We start from the raw sequence: 26,071 nt of genomic DNA, 5'->3' as shown, positions 1-26,071 counted from the left end.
GCATATACAAAAGTAAAACTCTACCCTTCCAATAGGGGATTTGCACAGGAGGAGGTGGAGCACACAACAAGGTAGATTTGGTACTGGGAGAAGGTGGTCATCACACCAGCCTGAGCTGAGGTAAGGGAATCCTGGGATATGGTCAACAGCTCCTTTGGCCAACAACTGCATTTAGAGATATTTTCCAAGTGTAATTGGCAAGGAGCTATTGCTGAGAAGAAGTGAAGGGTTACACAATGCAGCTTTTATATTACTATTTGGAGACAACTTCAAAGCAGGGTTGAAGGCAAAGGAACTTGCAGAAAGGGTGCAGGAGATGCATCTATCACAGCAGGTTCAATTGCACTTTGTTCCCCAAAGCTGCAGAGGTCCTACTGCAGGGAGTGCTAGGAGAAACCATGGGAAGTGTGAGGAAAAGCAGTAGAGGAGCTACAAGGTATGTACATTAGTAGTAGAAATGGTATCCCCATGGGCTGAGTCTGTAGTTCATCAACAACTGACACAACGACAGGAGGGTCAGGGGTGATGCTTATTTTAATTCTTCTTCTTAGGCATATCCCAGATATGTAACCCTTCCCCCCACCTCCCAGGCCTCCACAGTGCAGACACAACTGCTGGACTGTGGTGATCCCCAAGTCCATCCATTGGGGCACAAGAACACATGTGCTCAACTTTAATATAGGCAGTATCCTAGCTGAGGCAACCCCTTCCATTCGGTGCCCGACCTGAAACATTGAGCAAAAGCAGGAGTCACTGGGTAGCAGCTCTTCTCCTGTCCTTTACCACAACTGTGGGAGTTTGGGCTCCCCTTTCTGAGGTGCCATGTGTGACTGTGGAGAACACAAGCTAAGACAGACAAGGAGGGCATGACTCATGGGCCTTGACCCATGGCTATCACCAGGCTGTGGAGCAAGCCTTGTCTTGGCTGGTAGTGGGGCTAGCTTGCTAGCTAGGTCTCCAGGCAGCGCCCTGTCTGAGGGATATGACAGGACATAGCACTTGCTGTGTCAAGATTCTGTTTTATCCTGTATTTATCCTTATCTGGAGGGGACTTCTCCAGACTTGTCCTGGCTTCAGGCTAGTACTAACAGGCCACCCCCTTTCTGACAGCTGGGCATGTCACCCCACAAGATAAAACATTACATCTTCCCAGCTGCAGCTTGCTCTTTTTGCTCCCTGAATCACCCCCTCCTACTCTGCAATGAATATACTGGGTGGAGGGAAATGGGGCACCATCTACATCTGGGGCCCCTTGTTAGCACAGGTCATTGTTGCTCTGCATTCTCACTACACATAAGACAGTCACTAGGTTCAACTGTTCCTTCTTCACTCCCATTTAGACAGAGGCTGTACTTATCTCTGCTATCCACCAGAGCCTTCCAGCTTTCTGCCTGACTGCAGAAGAGCCCTGAGCCTAGCTCCACACATCCAGACATAGGTAACTGACAGTTCCTCATTCTTGCTGGATATATGCCTCCCAATAGTAACCGTCCTTCTTCCTGCCTTTGACTGCCTACATGGCTGCAAGACATTACCTCTCTCCCACGCAAGACCTATAATTTCCCAACACCAGTGTTTGTATCACAGTGTGTCACAGGCACTTGCTGCCTACCTCAACTGCAGACAGCACTGTAGTCAGCCAAGGCTCGCTCCTCTGCAAAAGGAAATGAGGAAGGCAGTTACACACTCATGCATGTGCACGGAGAAGAGTGCACAGTGTCTTTTCTCAGCCAAGTCCAGAGATCCAGGAACCCAGCTCCCAGCCCGAGTAGCAGAAGAAACTGCAACCAACCTGGCTGGTAGTAATCATAGACTTTGATGCTGGCTGGTTTCAGGTTCTTCATCGCAATTATTTGTTCCAGTTGCAGAATGAAAGTCTGAGATTCATCACTGAGCTTGTGGAGGCGGAAATAAATTAGCAAGGTTAATCATACATGCATCTTTGTCTTTCCTACACTAAATCTCTCTAATTCATTAGAAATTCTGAATTTTAGAAATGGCTGTACGTTATCAATAGAAAATGCTAACCAAATAACAATTAATTTAGGCAAGGTTCCTCTATGCACATTTCTACCAGTGTCCTTGCCCCACTCCTAGCAGCCCTGCTAGCAGCCTTGGGCTTCCCACACAGCTCCTGTCCTCTGGCCTCTTGCTCCCACTATGCTCAACCTAATGTTCTTGTTCCCATTTACCTTTTCCAGATAAATGAAGACCACATCAGCTTTTGCTTCTATTTTCTTAACAATGGTTTTATGCTGCAGCTGGGACAGGAGACAGTAACACAAAGACATTTGTAAGCTCTTTCCTTAGGGCTTTCTGTTGGATTGAAGGGGCAGCGTCTTTCTCATGCACAGCAGTTTTAGTGCATGAGAAAGACGTGCATGTTATATCTTTGGCAGTCCCTCCTGGAACATCCCTCATGAGCCTCCTCTCAGGGATGAATTATGCTGTCTCTGCTCTGCTGAAGAAGAGTGTCCCACACTGGGGACAGAAGGCCATATGGATAAAATGTAAACTGATATGCTGGTCAGCAAACAGGTACAGGCACGAGTAAAGACTGTCATTATCTTATAGCATTGTCTGCTAGACTGCTTTTAAAGACCTGCCTGAAGGTTGTGCAAATAATTCAGCTTTCAGTTTCACGGCTGAACTGGAAAAAAAAAATCCTCTTGGTTCAAATTAAAATGTTTCTTTTCTTAGAATTTCTGACAAACAAATCCTGGTGTTTAGCATACCTAAGAGCATATTTTCTTTCCGTCCCAAGGCATAATTGTGTCAATGGGAGAACCTGAACCACCTCTGAACCCCCATAGCCCACTCTGGTGGGCCCTGCAGGGAAATGGTTCAATTTCAGCAGCAAAAGGTTTCATGTTAATAGTTGCCTCACAGCCAGAAGTGGGCAGTTCTCAACAGCAGCAAGTAGGTGTGACCCATCTACCACAGTCTCCCTTTTCAGATTCAAGACTCCTTACCAACATCCTGGATCCTGGAGACAGGATGAAGCCAGATAGCAGTGAGATCTCCACAATCACCATGTTAGAGGTGATTCTGCTCCCAGCATAGCTGAGGAAGAAGATCAAACTGTCAGATGGTCCTTCCCAGCTCCCCGTTCCCTCCACCACCATACCCTATGGGCAGGATCCTGAGCCAGGCAGCCCAGCTAGGACCAGGGCCAAGACAGGACTGCTCACTCTCACAGGAGGTAGTCAGCACCTTTCTTCACCACCTCTTCTACCTGCTAAATTCACCCTCCAGCCTGTCTGCCCCAAGTGCACAGTCCCTTCATTGCAGTCTTGAGGCTTTCCCAGCTGCTGTCCCCCAGCAGAGCTGTGTGCTTGCTGGAGAAGTGCAAGATCCCTGGGGTCACCTGACAAGGATATGGATGGTGAGGACACGCATGTTGGCCTGGCTACAGTTGGTCAGCTGTGTGTCGACACGCAGAGTGAAGGTTGTGGTGGTCCGTGGGGGAGGCTCATGGTACCTCAGCACTATCTGCAGGGTGAGCATCAGAAGGGGAAAAGACAGACCAGACATGAAATGTGTGGAGAAGCGGAATAATCCTCCATCTTTCCTCTCTTATCCCACCACCTTACCTGAGCAAAGACACAGCTGCTGCCATGGACTTGCACCAAGAAATCCCCCGGGATTTCTGTCAGTGCTGCCTGCTGCAATAGCAGCCGTTTCTGGCGGGTGACCTGGAATGTCTTCCCAAAGCCCCTCTGGGATTTCACCCTCACAAGTGCTTGGCCTGATGTGCTGAATGTCCTTGCTGCATATTTTGCCAAGGCTTGCAAGGCAACAACTGTGTCCTAGAGATGGAGAGATAGTCACCTCTCTGTGAGGATCAGCTCTGTGAAGCCAACTCTAAAAGTGAAGACCTTAAGAGAATTCATCCTGTCAACTTTAGGTGTAACAGGAGATGAATCCTCCTGGAGCTATTTGTTACCTGGGTGGAAGCAAAGCCCCCGTAGGCATTCTGCTGCTGGGTCAGCCATGCCACAATACTGGCTGCAATTGTCATGTCACCTGTATCCACTCGTGGCTTTGAGAGGTAGGCAAGGAGCACATAGGCTGTCAATTCTATGTCCACTGACTGAGTCCTAGGCCAGAAGTCTGTGGAAGCTAGAGAGCTTGGTTTGGGGCTCCAGTGGATATGTCCTCCTGGGAAAGAAAAAAGAGCATGCAGCCTATGTGGAGAGAATTAAATTTGGGATTCTAAAAGTAGGAAGGAAGAAATAACAGTGTTTTCATGGCTCCTTCAGCTCATTCCCTGGACTCAGGCCAGGGTTGCTTTCTTCAGTTTATTCTCCAGGGCTTCACCCTGTCCTAGCTCACAGGTTTCTACCTCCTCCCTGAGGAGGATCCTGAAATCCTCCAGGCTGAGGAAACTCTTGCTTGTAAGTCACTTCCACAGCTTGCTCAATAATATATTGTATCTGCAATCACACAGTGCAGTTACTGCCCAAATACAAGGACAATAGGTGTAATTCTTTCCTTCAGTAAGCCTCTTGCATAGGTTAACAGACACCAGGTTCAGCCATCTTAGGTACAGTTGGGGTATCTTGCTTGGATATATTTCTCCAGATCCTAGCAGGTGAATGAGAGGCCCAATCCCAACAAGCAGTCAGCACCTGATTTGATGGCCTGTTCTTCCAACTTGTACAGCAACTCCTGGGTTGTCTCATAGTCTCCAGACAAGGCAAAGGCATAGGCCAGGACAGCTTCTGTGTAGATATTGGTAATGTTGTGAACTGCCTGCTGCAGACAGCTGAAGGTATTCTGCATCAGCTTGCCCTGCATTGGAAGAAGATACATACGCCAAGCTCACAGAGGGGCAAAGTGCAGGGCAGGCTCTCTAATTTTGTGGGGTTTAGTCCAGGGAGCCAGACTACATCTTGTTGATGTAGCTCCAGAGAAACCCACTAAATTAAACACTTACTCTTGATAAAATAGGCACTGCAGCCCCAGCACGCACTGTGAGAAATAGCCATGACTGTTCCTTAATCAAATCCTATCACTCCATGCCAGTGCTGTACCATTCTGAGGAATTACTTCACAGTTTAGCCAAACATGTCCTCTCTCACAGCAATGCCCTACCTAGGCCTAAGGAATGCCTCCATTATGAACTTCTTCCCTGTAGCAGGGCCCAGGGGTAGGAGAGTAAAGGAGAGAAGGAGAGGAAGGGAGTGTGCTCACCTTAAGTGGCTGACCCAATTCCAGCAGTGCTGCAGCAACATATGCCCCCAAGGAGATTTCATCATCCGCACCACCCTGTGAAGAGAATCAGTCAGCAGAGATGCAGGATTCCAGCCTAACACAGGCACACCACAGCACTTGGAGACTCTCAGAAGTGGGTCTCTAAGGCTTTCAGGTGCGTTCTCCCAGACCATGCCAGGATGTGAAGCACATTTCACTATCTAAGTGGTGTTTCAAGGGCTCATGTGGTGGCTCCTTATCAGAACTGCCCTGTGCCCTATTTTCTATAGGGCTGGTTACACGGATTGCAGGATTGACTTTCTAGGATCCTTTGTGATCCTCACAATCCTTTGTTGCCACAACATCCGTCCGGCCAGTCCCCAGTTGTACTGCCTGACTTGGCTCTCATTTACCTTCAAGGAGGAATGAAAAAGACTCCCTTTGGTGGCAAAGCAGCCACTGGGGAGCTGGTTTTGCTCTAGCCAATGCAAGGCATCCTGGACATTCTTGTCATCTATGTAGATGTATTTCCTGGCTTGGCCAAAACTCTTGACTACAAAAGCTGTCAGCCTAGGAAGAGGATGAGTTGTGAGAGAAAGAGAAACACACAAGGAGAAAGTCAAATGCTTCCCCCATGCTTGTCCCTGAAGTTAACATTGACATAGTGGGATGCTTAGAAATAGTCAGTTTCAGATGGAAAAGCAATCTAAACGTGGAAATGGACCCTGGGACCCAAGTGCCTCTTCTCCCTCAGTCTGATTCCACAAAGTCATCTACTTGTACTTTATCCAGTCATTTCATCATCTCTCTCAAGTACCTAGAGACAATTGTGAATTATTTCAGGATTCCCCATTTCCTTCCTTCCTTCCTTCATTGCTCCCAGTCCAGATATCACAGGGCAAAGCCAGGCCAATGCAGATCTTTCAGACTGTCCCAAGCAACTCCCTCCCTCGGGAGATGATTTTTATTGCTTTTCCCTGATCTTCCCCCAGTCAATATACACACCTCTTGGCTAGCAGGACACCAATAGCTCAATCCAGTGTTCTGTGTGGGGCAGCAGCATGGCCCCAGAGGGAAAAAGAGGCCTCCCACCTCCATGGGATTGCTTCTTTGTATTCCACTTTCCTAGAATCTCTGCTGCCCTGCCTCATTCTTTTTCTAAGTGTCTCTCCCTCAATCTGTCTCCATGTCAGAGTTCCTGAGGGGCTCCATCCAAAAGAAGGAACACAAATCTTATGAGCTGTTCTCAGACACATCAGTTGCTCTGGCCCCAACAGAATAAATCAGGAGCAAGGGATGTCCCCAGTGCTTACCAAGTGTTCCCCTCCCCATCCTGCTGCCCAAAAACGCTGTAGGACCCATCTCTGTGCTTATAAAGAAGCTGCGTCTGGTACCCTGGGGAGATGGGAACAGTGATTAATGTAGCACAGTAACATGGAGGGGGCGAACACTGAGAGAATGAGTGTAAGAGCAGAGGCTACTATAGGGTGGACATAGGGGAAGGCAGAAAAGCAAGGTGGGTCTGTTATACTTACCATTGTGGAGGAATCCCACTGCCCGCTCCCTGATCTCTATGGTCAGCTGCCTCGTCTTCTCCAGGTACTGCAGCACATAGACAATGGGGGCAAACAGCACCATGTTCTGCTCCCCACAGCCATGGGGCATTTGCACCAGGTGGTCTAGGTTCTGCAGTGCCCTCCCCATGAGGTCACCTACCCAAGGATATTAGAAACAAAGCAAATTTAAGCATGATTTGAATTGCTCCTCAGCCACACACTGAACACTACTACTTTATTTCTGCATAGGAGGAAAATACTGGAGAGTGGAAGAAAGAGGAGAAAACAATAGAGTGCAGGGTGGAGAGCTGAGACTGTTCTGCCTCTTTCCAGTCTAGGGGAAGCGATACGGGGTGGCCACAGTATGGAGTATCTAAGGAACTTTCCCTTATTAGCGTTTGTCTTCCAAAGGGCTCTTACCATAACAAGTACTATTTGTAAATGACTATGAGTAGGGTGCTGTTCAGATGAATATAGAAGCACTTAGGGAAAGGTTGATTTAGCATGAATAGCTTTAAACCTGTCCTACCTGGCCATATGTCAAGCATCAAAATGTCAGTAAGACAGTAGGGGTGCTAAGTCAGATGGCATGAAGCTGTCCCTCACCCAGTTAGAAAAGCCTTGTAATCTGTTCCCTCGTTTGGGCTTTGTTGCATAATATCCACGGCCATTTATGCCAGGCCTAGCTTCATACCAATTCTGGCATGGAGACAAATAGGCCCAGTACAAAGAGGGGGACTGAATGGTAAGTATATCTGTTCCCAGCAGCTTCTCCAAAGAATCCTTTTGCAACTGAGTAATGTTGAGGAGGATTTCTTCTCTCCAGGAGCTTCTTTTATAGCAGTGAAACTTAACAGGTAGATAGATGGTTATGATCTTTGCTGATTGCATCTACACAGCTAGCCAAACTCCTGAAGTCCCTGTAAAACATTGGCTTAGAATCTCTGTTCCAAAGTCCTAGCAAAGAAAATGAGGATTCATCTTCCCCTGCAGATTTCTTTCCCATTAAAGCCTAATTACTAACCCAAAAAATCTGAAAATATGCTGTTGCCAGACCTTGCAGAGGATAGAAACTTAGCATCTTCTTTTTTGGCCAGTCCCATGTCAAATGCATCCCTGACATCATCACCAAGTCAAGCCATGTTCATCTGTAACAGAAGCCAATGAGCCCACAATAGACTTACCTAGGATGGAAATGGAAGCCCTGGCAGATCCCTTTACTACATTAGCAGGGAAGCGAAGGGACACAGAGTCTTCAGCCATGTTTCCTGATAACCAGAGAGGAGAGGAGTAGGATGAAAAAACTAGCCAAAGGCATCTAACCAGAGGGACAATGCTGGCACAGGCAAATGGGATGCTGCCTACATCCTGCTTGCCCACATTCTGGCCATGTAGGCCACTCCCTAAAGTCTACGCCCCACATCACATCAAGCTCCATTGCTTGGGAACTTTTCAGATTAGAAATTACATGAGAGTTGGTGGCCAGACTGGGGGCTGACCAAACTACTAGGTTCACATTTGGTCTTCACTCAGTATGAAGACATCCTTAGGTTCACATTTGGTTTTCATACAGTAGGGAGACATCTTAGAGATACCTGCAATGTTGCAGGGACAAGGTGGTATGGTAGGAGGTGCTCTTACTGGTGACTGCCAAGCCCCAGGGGAGTGATGGGGACTGCAATGTGGAAGGAGACTACAGAGCAGGAGCTCTTCACCTATACTCAGTGGCAAATTCAACAGGACATCAAGTGGAGAAGTAATCCTTTTTTTGTGAAATGTTCTTTGAGAAAACTCATTTGAAAGCATTAATTCATCCTCCCTCTTCTCCTCTCCCCCCCCGCCCCCAGTTCAATCCTACTCTCATATCTAGTGATTTCAGGCTGCAGGACCCATCCAAGCTACCCACAAACCTCCTCTTGGGCACAGCAGGGAGCTGTAAGTCTTCTCCACTAGCACACCTTCTGGCTGCACAGGAACATGAACATGGGACAGGAGAAACAATATTATACACAAAATTTCCAAACAGCAGCAAAATTGCAGAGCAATTTCAGGTCTAAATTCACTGGTTACTGCCCAAGTTGTCAGGGATTCCATCCTCATCACCTTTGGCAGGGCTGTACTGAAGCTGTCTGCTGCACTGTTCAAGAAAGCAAGAGCAAGCCTATGTACATATACAAACACTCATGTACATGGATGACTGGACAGAGAAAGGTATAGGGAGAGGTACAAATGCTTCTTGGATGCAGCTCAAGAAACGGTACTGCAGAAAGGGAAAAGGCTTGGCTAGGTCCTGGGGAAAGCACAGCAAACTGAGTCAAGGCCGTGATATGCTAATGCTGGCCAAAAAGTGAAGAGAGAAAAACATTTAGACCAGCTCAGCCTCTCTTCATGGAAGAATAGAGGTCACATAGCCTCTCATACTCAAGGAGAGAAGTGAGCTTGCTCTCATACTGACCCGGACCAGCAAGCGTTTGACCACAGTGTGCCTCCGCCTCATGGTTGATGGCAAGGGCTTCTTGCCCCCACAGCGTAGCGTGGCATCCAATACCTCTGTCCTGACTGTGATATTCAGAGTCCCTGCCAAATAAATTAACACAGCCTGTTTCTTATGTCTCTGGACAAATGAGTACATTTGCTTTAACTGGCAGTGATCCAAGGTGCTTCAGGAGGCTGGTCTTCATAGCCTCATTGATCTCACGGGTAAAGGTGAACCAGCCAGTGCTGATGGCTTGTCCAGATACCCTACGCATGAGGGAACTGGGTAATGTTTCACCAGCCGTGACTCTGGTCCAATACATGTGACAGTAACAACAAAAGGTTCAGCAGCCCCTTGGTCCCCGGTGTTCCCATTGTACTTGCAGCGCAGCACCAGAAATATACACCAGTGCAGCCCCTCCCCTACCTGGTCCCACAGCTCTCTCCTCAGCAGGTTCTACACATTTAGTTCCTGCCCTCCCTGATAAGCCTGTCCAAGAGGGGAGAAAGAAAGCAGATGTGATGGTCCGGAGTCTTGAAGCACTAATAACAAACTTTGGAATCCAGAGGAGAAAAGCTCCTGTCAGTTTCACTGGACCGTCCGCTCCTTCTCATTTCAGTTTTAGGATTCCCCACCATCACAACCATTTTTGCTGCCATACCCAGCTGGACTGCTGTTACATTCCACATGAAGATCTTGGACTCCTCCACACACAAGCACTCTTTGTCTCTGCAGGTCCTGCACTGCTCCACCTGGAATTCTAGGGATTTAGCAAGAGCCACATGGATCTGAGGGAGTGACAGATGTAGGTGAGTGAATGGACAACCCGGGAGAGAGAACTTGCCACATGTGCTTATAAAACAGGAGGGCATGAGAGGCATGTACCATGCGCTGTTACCTGTTTCACAGTTACACACCTGTATGCACTGCTGCAGGTAGTTGAACACAGTAGCCTTTAGCATGAAGGTCTCTCCCCGGATCACAGAATATGGTAATGTCACATCCACAAAGAAGGGCTGGACAGTCCTGAGGCTTGTGATCGGAGCGAGGCCAAAGCCTCTCCCAGCCAAGCAGAACATCCTGACTTTCCACTCAGCGACAGTATCAGGCGCTGTGACTATGGCACCCCTGCTGCCGTTGGAGCTGAGAGAAAGAGAGCAGTAGCACCTCGAAGGAATTCAGCCCACTTAATTCTGATAGGAAGGGTTCTTGGCCCCAGGTGAGGGGAGCCAGTAGATCCTTAGATTCAGATCAACCTCTGGTTTATCACCAATGGCCTGTCCCCAGTAATAAGGTGTGGTGGAGGGAAAATCAACTACTTTATCAGATGACTTCCACTCCAGTGACTCAGAGCAAGGCAGCTCTCAGCAATCTGTTCCCTAGAGCCGTATAGCCTGCTTAAATGCCTTCAGTGACAGTGTTTCCATGAGCAACCCAGCACTTTAGCTCTATGCTCAGTCAACAGGATGAAGCAGGACTACATGTCCCCTGGGTTTCATCAGTCCTGATCCAAGCACTGTGGCAACAAAGGTTACAAATTTAGCTGGTATGCCTGCCAGATTGGGAAGCTGGTAGAGTGTATTCCAGCATGTGAAGAGAGCATATTTGGTGGTTTGATCTTGGACCAAAGGAGCATTGCTCTTTTCTAAACATGTATAGACTTGAGTCCTGCTCCTCAAAGTCTACCAGTCCTTCATTCTAATGCACTATAAATACAGGGAAAATCCTGCATTCAGATACAGACCTCTCTTTACACCTGTGGGTGTCTTTCATTCAAATACAGGTCAGCCAAGCCTTAATAACGAAGGGTTTATCTTTTTGTACACCTTACAGTCTGGCATCACTCACCCAACAGAGAATAGACTCCAGATCCAAGTTTCAGGGAAATACTTGTGAAGTCTACCTTGGGCTGTGGATCGGGGTTGTTCCTTAGACACTCTTTGCTCTTCTGCAGAAGGTCCCCCTGAAAGAAAGCATAATGAGTCACATCAGGGTAGGACAGATGAAACCTGCAAATGATAGACAGCCTAGCACTGGGGCAAATGACAGAGCAAACAATGAATAGAGGCCTGGGAAGAATTTGACACGGGAATACACAAGAGAGTGGGCTGAGTGGAGAGGGAAAATAGGAAGGAAACAGAGAGAGGTGGCAGGACAACCAGTTTGCAGTGAGCTGGCCAGTGGTAGAAGGTTTCCAAGACTTGGCTAGACAAAGCCCCCACCAACCTGATCCAAAGCTGGCACCAGAGAGAGCAGAGACCTCTAGAGGGCCCTTCTAATGAACACTTTTGTGATTCTGGGAATAATAATGCTCCCATTTGCTTATCTGCAGAAAACCCAGCCCTGTGCAAACAATAGTGGTTTAAAAATCACTAGTCACATAAGCCATTTGGGAACAATTATCTAGTGCAAACTGAGACACAAAGTAAGAGACACAGGTGGAACAGAAGCCAGGCCTCGGCACAGCCTGTGGTATAATCACTGAGAAACACTCCTCTCAAGATCTTGGCCTATGCTTGAGTTTGTCTTTGTCAGGAAAGGACATTATCCTTTAATGTCAGGGAACATCTAAGTAGTGACATTCTTCAGAGTCTTTTTATAGGGACTCAGTCATTTCTGCTGAGGACTGATGGACCTCGCAGCCATGCTTTAGCAGCAGCATCCATTACTCTTGAGAGCGTCAGCATCCACCACTGGCAAACCCCAGAGATCAAAGAACTCTTCTACTCAGGTGACCTCAGGTCCTGGAAGCTGGGCAGGCTGAAAGAGTGGGTCACCCATGGTGGGCTTCCTACCTGCCCGGTGAAAGCACTTAGTCAGCTTCTTGATTACAAGGTTTGAGAAGATTTTCAGACCCATGTTCTGTCAGAAAAAGAAGGAGGGCAGGGGAAGTAGAAAAGCAGCTTTGAGTGAGGAAGAGCAGCCACTGCTCTTCAAAATGACTCTGAAGACAAGTACTGGTAGCACAGCCAGGTGCCTAGACAGTCCAGAGCAGCACGGGCCCAAACAGACACAATGTTCAAGGAGGTTTGGCACAGTGTCCCTGATCCTCTCTTTCTTAGAAAGGTGCTAAACAATTGCCTCTCTTCCGGGGGCCAGCTGGAGAGCTTGGTCTTCTCAAGCAAGTGCACAGAGGAGAGGTGTCAGTGCCCTCCCTGCCCCCACCCCTCATGCAGACTGCAGGGAATAGCTGGATGAAATCTGCCCTTTGGAGTCTTACAGAGGAGTGATGAGAAGAACACCTCCTCATTCTGCTACTGGGACTGTGACACAGGCCTATCCACAAACACAAGTGCTGTCCCTGTGCTGATGGCATGGAGAGTGCAGATAATCAAAAGAACCCTGATTTACTCCCACACCCGTGCACTGACTGTGTGCTCTCTCCAGCCACATCAGATAGCAGAGCCTCCTAGGATGTGTCTCCACTGCAAAATAATAGAGGACTACGGCTGATTCCCAGGCCCAAGGCCAAATGTTCTTGCCTGGCACTGCTTAAGTCTTGCCCTTTCTAAAGGAGATCTGCCTTCAAGACATCTCATTGGAACAATCCAAAACAGTGCCAGAGAGCATGCTAACAACTAAGTCATGCGAACAATCAGTGGTTAATTGCTTGAGATCACTCCTTGCCTCTTTTTTCTTTAACAGTGCAGACACACATATCAGGTAAGTGCCCGAGACTTCAATCCCTTGTCTAAAATACTGGGTTCTGCTGGTCCAGAATTTCATCATCTTGCTTTCTGCCTCGCTGGAGAGGTGAATGCCCACACAGGTGCTCATACTCATAATGGGATTATACTTCTCTTGAGATAGCACAGCTAGGTCAGGGCAAAGAGCAGGGGTTGCCTTGGGAAGGCAAGGTTTTCTCGGACTGTTTGGGGAGAAAAATGTCTCAAGTGTTCATAATTTCCAGAGCTCTGGGAAAAGTCAGAGGTGATTACCCGGAAGAGGTTAAAGACGTCGGGCTGAATGGAATGCTGTGATTTCCCTTGCAGGAGAGGTGACATGGACTGAGACTGAATGCAGTTATTTGAATGTTCTTCCACCTGGGCAGGGTATCCATGTCGGTAGATACCAGGGAACAAGCCATACACCTAGGGAAACTCATAGACAAGGAAGAATCAGGCAGAGAATGCATACCTCCAGATGCTTCCCTTCACTGTCCCCCAGCACATATAGCTATTCCCACCTAAAGTGGGCAGACCTCACTTCCTACATCCACTCATTCTTCACATAGAAACCCACCCTTCATCCATTAGCCTCCAACTCCCTTTGCCTTAGCTGCTGCTCCTCTCCCCAGTTCATAACACCAGTCCTGTTTTTTTGCCTATTTGCAGAGATACTCACCATTTGGCTTGTCAGCTCTCTCTCTGGCCTCATGAGAAACATGCTTTCATCCACTGCCTGTACCGCACAGATGGAACCAGGGGCTGCCTGCAGTCGGAGCTGCACTGTTGCCCCTGGATGGGTGTCTTTAGCTGTGAAACTCACCTTCACCTTGAGCAACACATCAGGAAAGCAAATATGAGAGAGAAAGGGAGGGAGATGGCATGAGAAATATGCAGCACAGATGTATGGCAAAGGAGAAAGAGGGAGATCAGGGCTAAGTTTTCCCTGCTCAACTATTCCTATAAATAGAAGTCACTACTGAATGGTAGTTTTCCCAGTTCCTGTGCACTATGCTGCAGACATCTTCCTCTTCTCCCGACTTGTCTCTTTAAAGTACTTGGGACTCTCCTTTCCACAGGCCTGCTAAATGCTCCTTGTCAGCTCTTCCCCAGCCATAGGTGTGAGTCTTACCTGGTTTTCAAAGCACAAGGCAACATCAAACTGGATGCTGTCAGCTGTCACTCCTCCACTGGGGAAGATAGCATACACTACTAAGGAAGGTGATGGGGTGAAGTCAGCAGTGAAGGTCAAAGGGATGGAGAACGAGCCCTTCAACACTGAGGAGGAAAAGACAAAGTGTTTTCATCATTGCCCCACTAAGATCTCTTTCTGGCCTCCTTCTTGTTCCTGCTTCATAATCCCATGCTATTAAACAAACACCTTCTGTTGTTCTATCTGCTGTCTTCCTCCACTCTTTAAGCCCACATGCTCCATCACTCCACAGTTCTTCCCCAAGCTCTCTTTCCTTCATTGTTTCCCCCACTCTGTCTCTCCCAATTGCTTCCCCAGTCTCTTTCTAGCCTGTTCTTTGACTGCCCAAGGGCTATGGCTTGAGAGAATTCAAGAGAAACTCGGGTAAATTTCACTGTCTTATCTAGAAACTCAAGAGGCCCAACTGTTCTCCTTTGGTCAGTCCCAGAACCAGGTCACTGCAGACTTACTGTTCAGCTTCCCAACCTGGACACTCCTTTGGCCCCTGAGAACAATTCCAGCCTTCCCAGTGACCTGAGGGAGGAGGGACACTCAGTGAGTAAACTGTTATTTGTCACCAGAGTACAGTAATGCTCACCCTGTGAGCATGTTGCACTATCAAGCAACCAAAGAAATAAGCTGTGAGTCTAACCCAGCCCCACACGTAGGTCCTGGTAGATTGGCAAACTTTGCAGTGTGGGAGGAAAAGCTTTAACACATCAGATTCTACTCTATACAGTCAGGACAACAGATAGGTAGTGGGTTCCCTGGAGAAAAGGGAGAGAGGAAGAGAAAAGGTATTTCACCTCTAGTAGGCAAGCTTTCAGAAGCAGATCAGAAGCCATTTCCACTGAGCAGATATTTGATAACCAATGTGAAAAGCAGTGCCACCATTCAGTTTCCAGAGGGAAAAAGAGTCTGACAACATAAAGCATGCTCCCAATTCCCACTGCAGCTTTCACAGAGGCTAAGGGGCCAATGGGCTGCAGAGACAGAATGCTCCTCCCACCTATGGAGTTGACTCAGGACCCCAATACAAGGATCAGGCAGATCCATTTAGAGTTCTCCAAGCACAAGTTTGTCTTGTACACCTCTCCAGGGATAATCTAAATTCCACCCTCAACATTTCATTGGGGGGCTCATCCCGTCTGTGCTGCTTTTCCTCCATATTCTCTCCAATTCTCACTCACATAATATGCAAAGCCTATACGGCTGGTGTTTTCTCCCAGGTCATCCCGACTGAGTGTGAATGTCACCTGGACACTCTGCTTCAGCCCACAGGGCAGTGTTCCTGTGAGTGGGTGTATGTCCACGAAGCTCTTTGTTGTGACATGGAAGGGCTGCAGATGATGGTAAGCATTTGTGTAATAGATGCCGGTTTTCCGAGGTATGTGCGTAAGATCCTCTAGTGTGAACCTTCCCTGAGAGGGGAGCAGACATACAGAGACATGCAGAAAGCAGGACAGAAGAGTTTTCTGCTTCAGTGCTTTGTCAGGATTTCATCAACTTCTTTCTTTGAAAAAGATGATTGCATGGTGTCTTCCTCACAGCTCTGCCCTGACAGAGCTGTGTGGGAAACCCAGGGCTGAACTGGCAGGGGAGCTACAGGGCAGGAGTGGGGGGCGCTGGCAGAGCTTCAGGATTCTCAAGCCTTCACCTTCCAGTACATAGAGGTGGGATTTACCTCCAAAGAGACTGAGGAGCTGTTCCAGGCAGTTGTGTCCAGATCGAATGATGCTCTTCCATTGCCATCCGTGATATATATTTTGATAAATCGACGCCTCATGAACCTTATCACAAGATAAACTTTTCTGTTTTTCATACTATTTCCATGGTGATCCTGAAGCTTAATCTAGTGACAAGAGGGAAGGGCAGAAAAGCCAAAGTCAGATGTCCCTTCCAGTATCCTACCCCAAACCTTCCCCTCTCTGGCAAACACAAAGCCTCCTGTTTAGGTGGCCTTAGCTTCAGTCTGGTCCTCAGAAAGGCAGGAGGCCTATAAGACTTCCTTATCTTTAAAACTAAGCTGAGGGAGGCTGAAAACTGTCCTCTCCCAAAGGTATGTGTGGCTAGACCATTTGGAATTCAGGTCCTAGCCAAGAGCAGAAAGATTCCTGCAAAATTGCTTATTGCTCCCAGCAGAAGCCTGAGGTGAAATTACATCAGGGAAACTGAACTGCTGCAGTTGGAGCCATGCTGTTCCACTGTGCTGTAACACAATGTTCCGCACTGTAAGGCAAAGTTCTGCAACAAAGGCTTGGGATGGGGAAATATGCCCACTGCTTGTGACTCTGTCTGGTGGTTTCAGTCAGAAATGGTGTGGGTCAGCAAAATTTACTAGATAAAAAATTCATTGGCAAATTAAGGGGTAGTGGGGAAGCAATGGAAAAATCACCTTCCCTCTGTAGGGTACTCCAGGGATGTAGTAAGCATTTGGGGTCTCAAATATGGCCCTTGCAGCTGTCCTGGAGATGGAGATTTGGCTGGAGGTGTTGATTTGCACCCCTGTTGGAATGTGGAATATACAGGAAGCAAAGTCAGATTACTGCACCCTTGTTTAATTTCACTTTGTTATTCTCAGACCCCCTAATTGGAGTGACTCAAACTTCTTTCCTGAGGCCAGCACCTTTCAAATGCTTAAAGGTTGGTCCTGTGGCAGCTCTTCCTTCAGTTAGCATGTTTTCAAGACCTTTTGTGGCCTCACTCACCATGTCCCAGCCACACCTCATCTGCCTGCTGTTGATTACTCTTTGCGGGCACAGTGAGTTCCTTGAAGAAGAACATTCGCTGTGTCCTATGATGATCCCTCACATCCTTGCACTTTCTCTGCATAATGTGATTATAAGCTGAGCCCTCAGGTACCTGTGCCAGCTTCCAGAAGAGAGGCCTCTGCATAGAGCTTGCTGTCTTCCTCACTATGAGCCAGGTTAAAGACCATCATGCTTACAGAAGTGGTGAAGCAGCCCTTGCTCACTGTCTGTAATGAAGTGGTAGATAGATGTTATCTGAAGCTGGGGAGAAGAGAAAGTGTTACCAGTACACCATATTAGTCATTCTGTTATAACTGTTGATTGTAACAAGTTATAATGCAGACCCAGACTCTAGTCTTAGCCTGATTTAGGATGCTGAAATTAGCAGTGTATAAAGAGTTTTTTTACTGTGTGGTAGAAACTCATTGTTTCTCTTCCCTCTCAAATATATATTTGAACTTTATGCTATATGTGTGCATGTATATATACACACACACATATATGTGCAGGTGTGTATATATACACACATATATATTCAATATATATAGTTCATATTTTTCATTATCTCTGTATTATATATAGAGATAATTCATATTGCATAAGTATAAAACAAATCATATATCACACAATCTTGCTAATTTTCCAGCTTCCATAGAAAATTGAAAACTGCACTAATTGGATCACAGAGAAAATGTAGGTGTATTTTAAGAATTCTAGCAACAAGAACTGCAGAATCAAATGAATATTCAAAATAACTAATCAGCTCCAGAACTAGAAGATAACAATCACCATAGCAGGTCACAATAGCAAATCATAAAGCATAAAATGTTTTCAACCATAGCTGTAGAAGCGAAGAGCCTAGCTTTGAAATGCTTTGTTAGGGATAGAAGGGCAGAAATAAGATATAAAAATGACTGTGTGATTTGGCTGTGGAATTAACTATGTCTTCACCATACATTAGCATCCTTGTGCAGCTCCAGGATGGGTTCACCTTAACAGGTTATTTTTGCATTTGTGAAAGCGCTATCAATTTTTGTTTCTTACACTGTAGCAATTCCTAGTTAGTTATGCTTCTTTCCAGATAAAACATAACTTTAGGTTTTTCTGTGGAATTCCTCTTTTCCAGTTTCTATCATTGTAAAAAAAGTTTAAAAGGAAGAACTTTTTGGGGTAAAGGCTTGTCAGCCAGTCTGCAATCAATTGTATTACTTGAGTAAATCAATTAACTATTAGTCTACAGACTACTAGTCTTTTATACACTACAGAGACTGGCAAACCTAAACTAAATATCCCATAATGAATAACTGGATTGCAGTCCATTCTGTTTATCTAATCCTTAGACACATTCTTCTATGTAGTGCTCCGCCACTACCCATGTATCTTCCAGAATCTTACTCACCGGACCACTATACTCCCTGCAGATATCTTTGCTGGCATTTTGAGGACGCCTCCTCGCCTTCTGGCACAATGTCACCTGCACGGTCCCTTGTACCGCTTTCCCATAGTGATACCTGCAAGGAAAACACCAGAGGAGCAACTAAGCAGAGAGAAACTGAGAAGGGTAATTGTTGTGTTTTGTGCTGAGTGCACTGCTCCTCACAGGTGGTGGCCTTCCTGATAAAAGTCTCAGTGCAGTTAGTAAGCCGTCACAAACAAAAATATAGCACACTTTGTACTTGGGGAGTTTAGTAGCACAGTCCTGCATCCAGCAGAGGGAGAAACAAAGCACAAACAGGAAAGGGCCTATACACTCCAAAGCTCTCCCAGTTTTAGGTGCCTCCTGTCCTGGAAGTGCAGGCAGAAGCAGAGAGCTGACCTGAGCTGATGTGTCCACATAGCAACACCCAGTAGAGATACTAGCTCAAATGTGAAAGCAGAAGAAAATATTTTCTGTAAGACATTGATAGCAAGTGCATGGCACTGATACAACTTCATTATTTCCCCTCCTGGGGCTTGGGATTCTTCAAAAGAACCACTTGTATTTGGCTCCTCTTGAGCCATTTCTCCTCCTTCATATATTCAAAAGAGAGGAGACATGGAAAGGTTTTGATGAGCTGTTCCTTTTCCACAAAACAGCCTCCTCACCTGCCACACACACGCAGTGGGAATGTTTTTTCTGAAGCGTAAATCTGAGCTGGTCCCTCGAAGAAAACATCAAATTTTGGCAACTCTGGAACAAAAATCACAAAGTTATTCCATCAAAGGCAGCAGACTACCTAGACATGGGATCGAGAAAGGGACGAGTGCATTCACACAAAACTGGAGTCCCATGAAGAACATGCTAATGAGATAAAAGCTAGGACTAATTAAAAACAAGGAAACCAAAGAGAGACTCCTCTTTTGTTCACTGCCACATGAACAGGGTCACAGAGGTCTTTATTGAAACCTCACTCCGTGCCAGCCTAGTTGTTACTAGATACCTTCAAGACTCTCCAGTACAATCTGCCTTGTCTACATTTCTGATATTGCCCACTAGTGGACTACTCATTCCTAGCTCTCAGACAGTAGATCTTATCTTACAGTTCAGCCACCTATTCTGTTGTACAGACACAACTAACTTTTTCTACCCAATTCTTTGTCCTCTGTACTCCATCTTACCATGTTCCTCCACTTGAAAGGTACTGGACACTTTTGGGTTCATGACATTGATGGTGTAAGTCCCCAAGGAGAGTTCAGCAGCTAACTGGAAAGAGAGATCTGCAATGCCCTGTTTTGGTCTCACATCCAGCCATTGGCCAATTCGGTTTTGATTTGGGTCCTGCAGTCAGAGGGAAGGAAATAAAAGACAGTCAATAAAAGATAGTCATTAGCAACATCTTCTAATCTGTATGCAGAGCTCACAGGATTCAAAGAGTTTCAGAGATTTCAAAATGTCACAGACTCCTGATGATTTTGCTCATAAGGTTCTGAAGTGACTTGAGTGTTAGTACACACACAGAGGTGAACCTAGCAGATCCTTTTTCACATCAGTGATTACTCTGCTGTATTATATTGCCATCTACAAAGAAACTATGAAAGCTCCTGACTTTTAAACTCTCTAGTCTAATTTAAGGATAAAGGCTTGTTGGAAGAAATATTTGGATAGATATTTGGATCCATGTGTATGCACAGATCCTAAGAAGATCCTTAGTAAGAAAACTGCATATGTATCCATCTTGAAGCACCTTGCCTTATAACAGCTGAGGATTTTGATACACCCACCTGGACTTCCACCACCGAGTACTGCAAATCAAACAGAATGCAATGTTAAAAATTGTCATGATATAGCAACCTACATACAAACTTATCATACACACCCAACCCATGTGCTGTGACAACACTGCCCACCCCAAACACTACAATACGAAGAGCTTGATCCTACAGAAACCAGGAAAAACAGGCTTTGTAATAATAAAGAAAAAAAAGTAACATAAAAATCTTTGCTATTCTTTGGATTTGCTTTTTGATTCCTGAATTTTTAAGATGCACTTTGGTTGACGTTTTCAAGCTTTATTCTATGATCATAAAAGTTATAATTTACTTTTTTAAAAAGGGAGAAAATAGAGACCCTCACAAATACCATCATTCCAAATCAATACACTTTGAAAGGCTTCAGCTTTGTAATACAGATCCCAAGAATTAGCAACACTGCGTTATCTGCTGGGAGAACACATCCCACACTTTTCTGTAAAACCCCTGGCCTAGAAGACAAAGTTTAGAGATATGAACTACTACATACTTTGGTTGACAGTAACAGGGAGGCAGAAAGCAGGACATACTTCATCAGCCTTTCTAGGCTAACTTTGTGTTTATACTGACTAATTGTAGCTATCAGCCAGGAGGCAACAGCGATGAAGGGCTTGGGATTCGGGAGAATGAGGCACATGGAGGCAGGGACAGGGAAGTGGAGAATGTAACTGGTTTGTAAACAGAAAGTCATTTTTTAATTCACACTATTCATCATGCTAAGCTTTCAAACAAGTTATTATAAGCAGCTTTGCATTGAAACAAAAAAAAGTACAGGTTAACTATTTTCCTAACTGTAATCCAATGTCAGTGCTAAGGACAAAACATGCCAGTGAATAGTGCCCCTCTTATCTTCAACCTATCTAATTTGCAAATTATATATTATGGCTCCAATGCTGCAATGTTCCTTCGATTTAACATTACCTCTTTTGAATTTTCCTTACAGCATTATTAACATTTATACTAGGTCGAATATCATAAACCATCTTACCAATTGTAGACAGGGAACAAAATGTATTATTTACTCTAAACACATTCATACTTTGGAAGATGGGCAAAGAACAAGATTATTACCCTGATATTTAACTAACATAGATAAATGCCTTCTCTGTCAGGGGGAGAAAGTGAGTGCATGATCCTAGACTCTCATCAAGAGCTCCAAAAAGAGGAAATCAATTTAATTCAGTCTAGAGGAATTTGATTTAACTCCCTGCTCTTGTGTGCCTTTCAGTATTTAATCATGTCATGAATTCCTGTTGGCTCTCCTTTAATTGCTTCAGGACAGAGGAATTTGAAATAGCTGTAGTTACTGGCTGCAGGTATAATTGCTTACCTTAGAAGGATACTGCTCTTGCTGTTTCCTGGCTAGCATATATGCAAGCCTTTGGCAGCTAAAGCTACTTCTCACTTCCCTGGGGAAAATCAGAGGCTGCCAGCAAGAAGCCAGTATAATTTGATTATACTGCTTTCTATATTTTCTCTTCTTAATAATTAAATATTCATGAGTATTCTTTCCAATATTAATTAATTTTTCTTGAAATTTTGCAGGTGCCTCATAGTTCACTTCAGAATATCCTACCACCCTTAGATACAATGCACTGCACAGAAAGCTAAGCTTCTCAGAGCTGCAGGAAAAGACTTTGGTTCTGGCTAAGTCTACGTGCAGTTTGTTTAGTAATTGTGTCCACTGCCAGCAGCCTGCAGTTTCCCCCAAATGCCCCGCCTGCTTTTTCTGGCAGGGAGGACAGGTACATGCAGCTTCTGGACTATCCTGAACTAACTCAGCTAGCAGCGAGTGCTGGCACACTCCCCAAATATAAGCAGCAATTTCAAGCCTCCCACCAGCCAGCAGCCGTCCTGTGAGGGTGACAATATGGCCAGAATTTTGCATTCAGCAAACGGGTGCTGTTGTTCTAATTTAATTTAGTAACAGATGAATGTCTACTACCTTCGGTATTACAAACACTCAGACTGACTCAGTGTTCACAGCTTGGGATTGGCAGAGGAGACAGAACTGATAGAGGAAATCTGGAAAATTCCTCATGTCCACTCAGATGGGCTTTACCTTGCTGTTAACAGGAACAAAATCTTCAGTCAATGTCACTATTCGAAATTTCACTGAAGGAGAAAATCGAAGAAAAGAGCACATTCTAAAGTCAGACTACAATCAGAAATAGACCTGCCTTGTACTTACCCCACCCTGAAAAACTCCCCACCAGCTCTGCAACTAAAACCCAGTCCTGCCCTGTAGTCTCCATCTTATCATTTGCTTAGCCTTGCATACAGCACTCTTCCCTCCCTCTGTGCAGGAAAATGTAAGGTTCTTGTCCCACTTTTTGATAGTCTCTTCCCACCTAAAATTGGCTATACTTATCAGCAACTTAGGCAGTTGCTTAGACCCATAGACAAAAAAAGGCCTACTTGCTTCCTCACCTGTGCCACAGAGCTGGAAATCTGGAGAGGGTGCTGCCAGAAGAAAGATGGGAGTATGCAGAGTTTTTTTTGTGCTATGCCTCCTGACAGCAGCAGTAATCTACCTTGGCTTTTCAGCCCTCCCAACAGCAGCACAGCAGCTGACCTAACAGTTTGGGATCTTTCTCAGGCTACACTCTGAGTTACCCTTCTGTTTCCTCATCTGCAGTGTGAGCAGGCTAGTCCTACCCGGCCCTGGCTGGGACCCTTCATCCTTGAGAAAAGCGCATTCATGACTCTTCTGAGCCAGCTCTACTCCTATAGCTTTTGAGTCTGACACTGCAAGTCACCTCCCTCACCTAAAAGATAATGAAATGATGAACAGATACATCATCCCAGGAGGCAGCACGAGCTTCAGTCATGTGTAGCTTCCCCCTCCATCCCCATAGAGATAATGTGGCCCAAAGCACTCAGCACTTTCCTCAAGGAAAAGACTGGAACAAATTCTAGACAGGTCAAGATAGGGGAACTGTCAGGTGTGCTCCATGCAGATGCTCACCTGTCTGTCCGGGCTTGTAAGTGGGTTTATCCAACTGGATGAAGGTGCCTGTGCCAGCCCTGCGGATCAGGACTTTCTTCTCTTCTTTAGCACTGAAGTAGTGGCCATTGGAGATGCGCAGCTGTACAGTGACCACCTCTTGGGAATCTGCAGGTTGGGGGACCTAGGACAGGAAAGAGGAGTCACCAAGTTAGCAGGGAGTAAGAGAGGACAAGATGGCGTCAAAGCAGATGCTCTTCTCCTCACTCCTCCTGCACTGTGAGGCCATCTGCTTCCCCACCCTACTCTGAAGGCTGCCTGCTGCCAACACAAGCGTATTCCCTAAGTGACTGAAGGGCTGTGTGTATGGAAGTACAGGGGACATTACCTTTGCACTGAGGCACAGACCTTGGAGAAGAGGAAGAGGGAGCCTGTTCTGGCATAGAAGTTGTGTCTGCCCCCTTCACAGGGCCACTATTAAAGCCTGCATGGAGTGAGCTGGGGAAGACTCAAACCAAGGGAAGAAGAGGTCTATGCTTATGAGAAATCTGTTTTCTGGATAGTTTCAGGACTGTATATGTCATGGAGACTGACATACACTCTTATTCCTCATAGCAAGTGAAGAAAAAAAGGTTCAGGGATTTGACAAATTGAAAAACCCTGTGCTGAGCCTCTGTGGACATACTCCCATTCCCTTCCTAGGCCTCCAGCACATTTTAAAGTCATTAAAGAGAGTCTTGGAGACAATCAGATGTGAGGGGAGGCTATCTGAAATGTGAGGCCTGGTTCTTCTCCAAGCAAAGCACTCAAGCTGTTCAATTCACAGATGTACCCTTAGACAGTGCTTTCTTCTCAGGAGAGAATGAGCTACATCATAGCTGCTATCTGGGTGCTTCTAAGCTACTCCATCTTTCTCAGTCCCTGGGTGCCTGGCCAGGCAGCCGTTCCCTCAGTGAACTGTGCCAGCACAGTGGATGGTGAAATGCCCAGTAGGAACAGTATCATACAGACTGACAAGGTAGGGAGGAGAGACTCTAGGCTCCCACTAAACACCTTTCCTGCTTTTGTATTCATTTCTTTTCATGTCCTTTCTCCTCCTATCATCCTTGTTTACATTAATTCTCTGGTGAGAGGAGTCATGAGCTGAAAGAGCATGCTGGGAGCTGCCAGCTACAGCTCCTTACAAGAATGACCCTGACCTGAAATCTGGAGCACTCAAAGATCCAGTTGTTCCGGACAACCTTGCGGAAGAGGCTGAGGCTGCTAGATGCCTGCACAAGAGTTAAGGCCACACGAATAGGCTTCTCCACCCCACGGAGATCCAAGCACACCCTCTGGGAAGAAGGGAAGGGAAGCTCAGCTGGGAGGATGATCAGGTACTTCCTGCAGTGGAGAAACAAGACATCACATCCTAGGAGTAGTGTTACCCTCTCTTGGGACAAATTCTCTAAGGTCTGAAGAAGCAGTGGGGTTTACCACTTCTCTGGGGTCAAGAACAACTGCTCTGCTGGGGTGAAAGGGACAGGATTAACAATGAAAGTGTGAACCAGTCACAGGGGTAGTGGAAGGGATATGGTAAATTTGGAAGAATCTTTTGGGATATACATGAGAAACACTTTCAGGGGAGGCCTTTAGTGCAGTTGGGTCTTGGGTGGGTCTGCAGCCCATACTGAGCGCCATGCTGCTGCAAAAAATACTGCTCACCATGCCCAGGCTAAAGCCAGCTATGGAGCTGTGCTTACAACAGTGACGGAGATCAAGACATGTCATTAGATCGTATGTTGAAAAGACGCACTTTCTTCATGACAAATAACCCTGCAGAAGTCAACTCTTCAGGGGAAAGATGCATTACTTCCACCATCCAGCAGGAGGAAGGGGTGAGAGGGAAAGTGCGTGAGCACTTCTGACCCTCCCAAGTCAAGTTACACTCAGGCAAATGCTTTCTGCAACACCTTTACCTTATTCCCATGGGCTGCTGAAAGCTCTGGGAATGGAGGAGAGAGTCTCTGGAGACCTCTTTTCCTAGAATGCTGGCACCTATGTGTCCCCTGTCTTTTGATGGAGACTTACCAAAGTACCACACTGTAAAGCCTGATCAACAGGCAATGTAAACCCCCAGAGACAGAGCACAGAGAAAGAACTTATCTCTTATATTCCACAAACTGGGATAGCCCCTTCTTTTCTATGGGGCGGGAACCACTGTTCCAGCAGATGCCTGCCAGCGTCCCTCACTGTCTTGGCACTCAGATACCAGGAGTTTTAAAGCAGCTAGGAGTTTTCCTCCAATCAAGTACTCTGGGATTTTGTCATCAAGAATCCTGGCAGCCAACAACATCTTTAGTCTCACACCCAAAAAGGATCATCAGGCCTGGACTAACACCAGCCTGGTTTTTGAGCATGCTACAGTAGTGCAAGGAAACACACATGGTAAAGACCGTCTCTGCCTCTGCAAAGGGAACTATCTTTAGGAGTTCCCAGTACACATGAAAAAGGGAATAGCACTTTGGACTGAGAGACGGTCTGGGCTCCAAAGTTCAGGCTGGGATCCAAATCCAACCCTGCCATGTGGCTGTATTCATTCAGAGCTGATGTTGCAACTGTGTAATTCTGATCCCAAAGCTCTATGGCTCAGGGTCTGCTTTGACTCCACATCAGAAGCACAGGTTCTCTACAGCTTTACTCCAGCCCCCAGTAAAAAAGGATCCACCCTCTTGCTTTGAGAAAACTCCTCAACTACCTTGTCAGCAGACTGGTTCCTGCATAATCACTCCCAGACCTGCACCCCTTTTCATTTGCCCTTCTCTTTATCCTACACCCTTCCCTTCAGCTTGCCTCAAACAGGAGTCCTTCACTCTTCTTATTCCCACTGCCAGTCCTTACACAGTTCTTGTACTGCAGATATTCATGGGACAAGTTCCCACCTTCCCATGTCTCTTCCCGCCATTCTGGCCCCTCCCTCAGCTTCAGAGCTATGAATCACCGGACCTTGAAATGGCACTTACGGTTGTGCCACTATCCCCAGGATGTAAAGCAGGCAGCTCAGGAGGAAGGGAGTCCACAT

The 26,071-nt window shown here is 46.3% G+C and overlaps 1 protein-coding gene across 1 annotated transcript; it reads right to left on the bottom strand.

Moving 5' to 3' along the window:
• Nucleotides 1-23: 23 nt before the first annotated feature.
• LOC104152049 (alpha-2-macroglobulin-like protein 1) lies at nucleotides 24-26,071 on the bottom strand. The gene is made up of 35 exons (XM_009687191.2): nucleotides 26,013-26,071; nucleotides 24,210-24,393; nucleotides 23,032-23,194; nucleotides 22,126-22,178; nucleotides 20,037-20,057; nucleotides 19,434-19,593; nucleotides 18,921-19,005; nucleotides 18,235-18,346; nucleotides 16,948-17,062; nucleotides 16,481-16,590; nucleotides 15,770-15,937; nucleotides 15,276-15,506; nucleotides 14,556-14,619; nucleotides 14,026-14,171; nucleotides 13,573-13,722; nucleotides 13,167-13,319; nucleotides 12,006-12,090; nucleotides 11,077-11,191; nucleotides 10,146-10,371; nucleotides 9,890-10,016; nucleotides 9,208-9,329; nucleotides 8,663-8,717; nucleotides 7,937-8,020; nucleotides 6,732-6,908; nucleotides 6,510-6,591; nucleotides 5,610-5,766; nucleotides 5,197-5,271; nucleotides 4,632-4,794; nucleotides 3,947-4,161; nucleotides 3,594-3,809; nucleotides 3,368-3,492; nucleotides 2,973-3,063; nucleotides 2,193-2,261; nucleotides 1,793-1,895; nucleotides 24-1,654 (listed from the first exon to the last, which is right to left on the bottom strand). Exons 1-35 carry the CDS (start codon nucleotides 26,069-26,071, stop codon nucleotides 1,614-1,616), a joined length of 4,302 nt encoding a protein of 1,433 aa, XP_009685486.2. The 3' UTR covers nucleotides 24-1,613.

This window comes from Struthio camelus, chromosome 1 (assembly GCF_040807025.1).
Source record: "Struthio camelus isolate bStrCam1 chromosome 1, bStrCam1.hap1, whole genome shotgun sequence".
Classification (NCBI taxonomy): Eukaryota; Metazoa; Chordata; class Aves; order Struthioniformes; family Struthionidae; genus Struthio; species Struthio camelus.
Note: the sequence above shows the minus strand (reverse complement) of the source record. Positions and strands in the feature narration are given on the sequence as shown.

Coding starts and splice junctions, on each gene's coding strand:
- LOC104152049 (XM_009687191.2), bottom strand. CDS start 26,071: ATGTGGACTCCCTTCCTCCTGAGCTGCCTGCTTTACATCCTGGGGATA. Junction 8,021..8,662: donor CCTGCTGTGCCCAAGAGGAG/GTTTGTGGGTAG, acceptor TCTGGTTATCAG/GAAACATGGCTGAAGACTCT. Junction 4,162..4,631: donor AGAACAGGCCATCAAATCAG/GTGCTGACTGCT, acceptor TTTCTTTCCCAG/GAGGACATATCCACTGGAGC.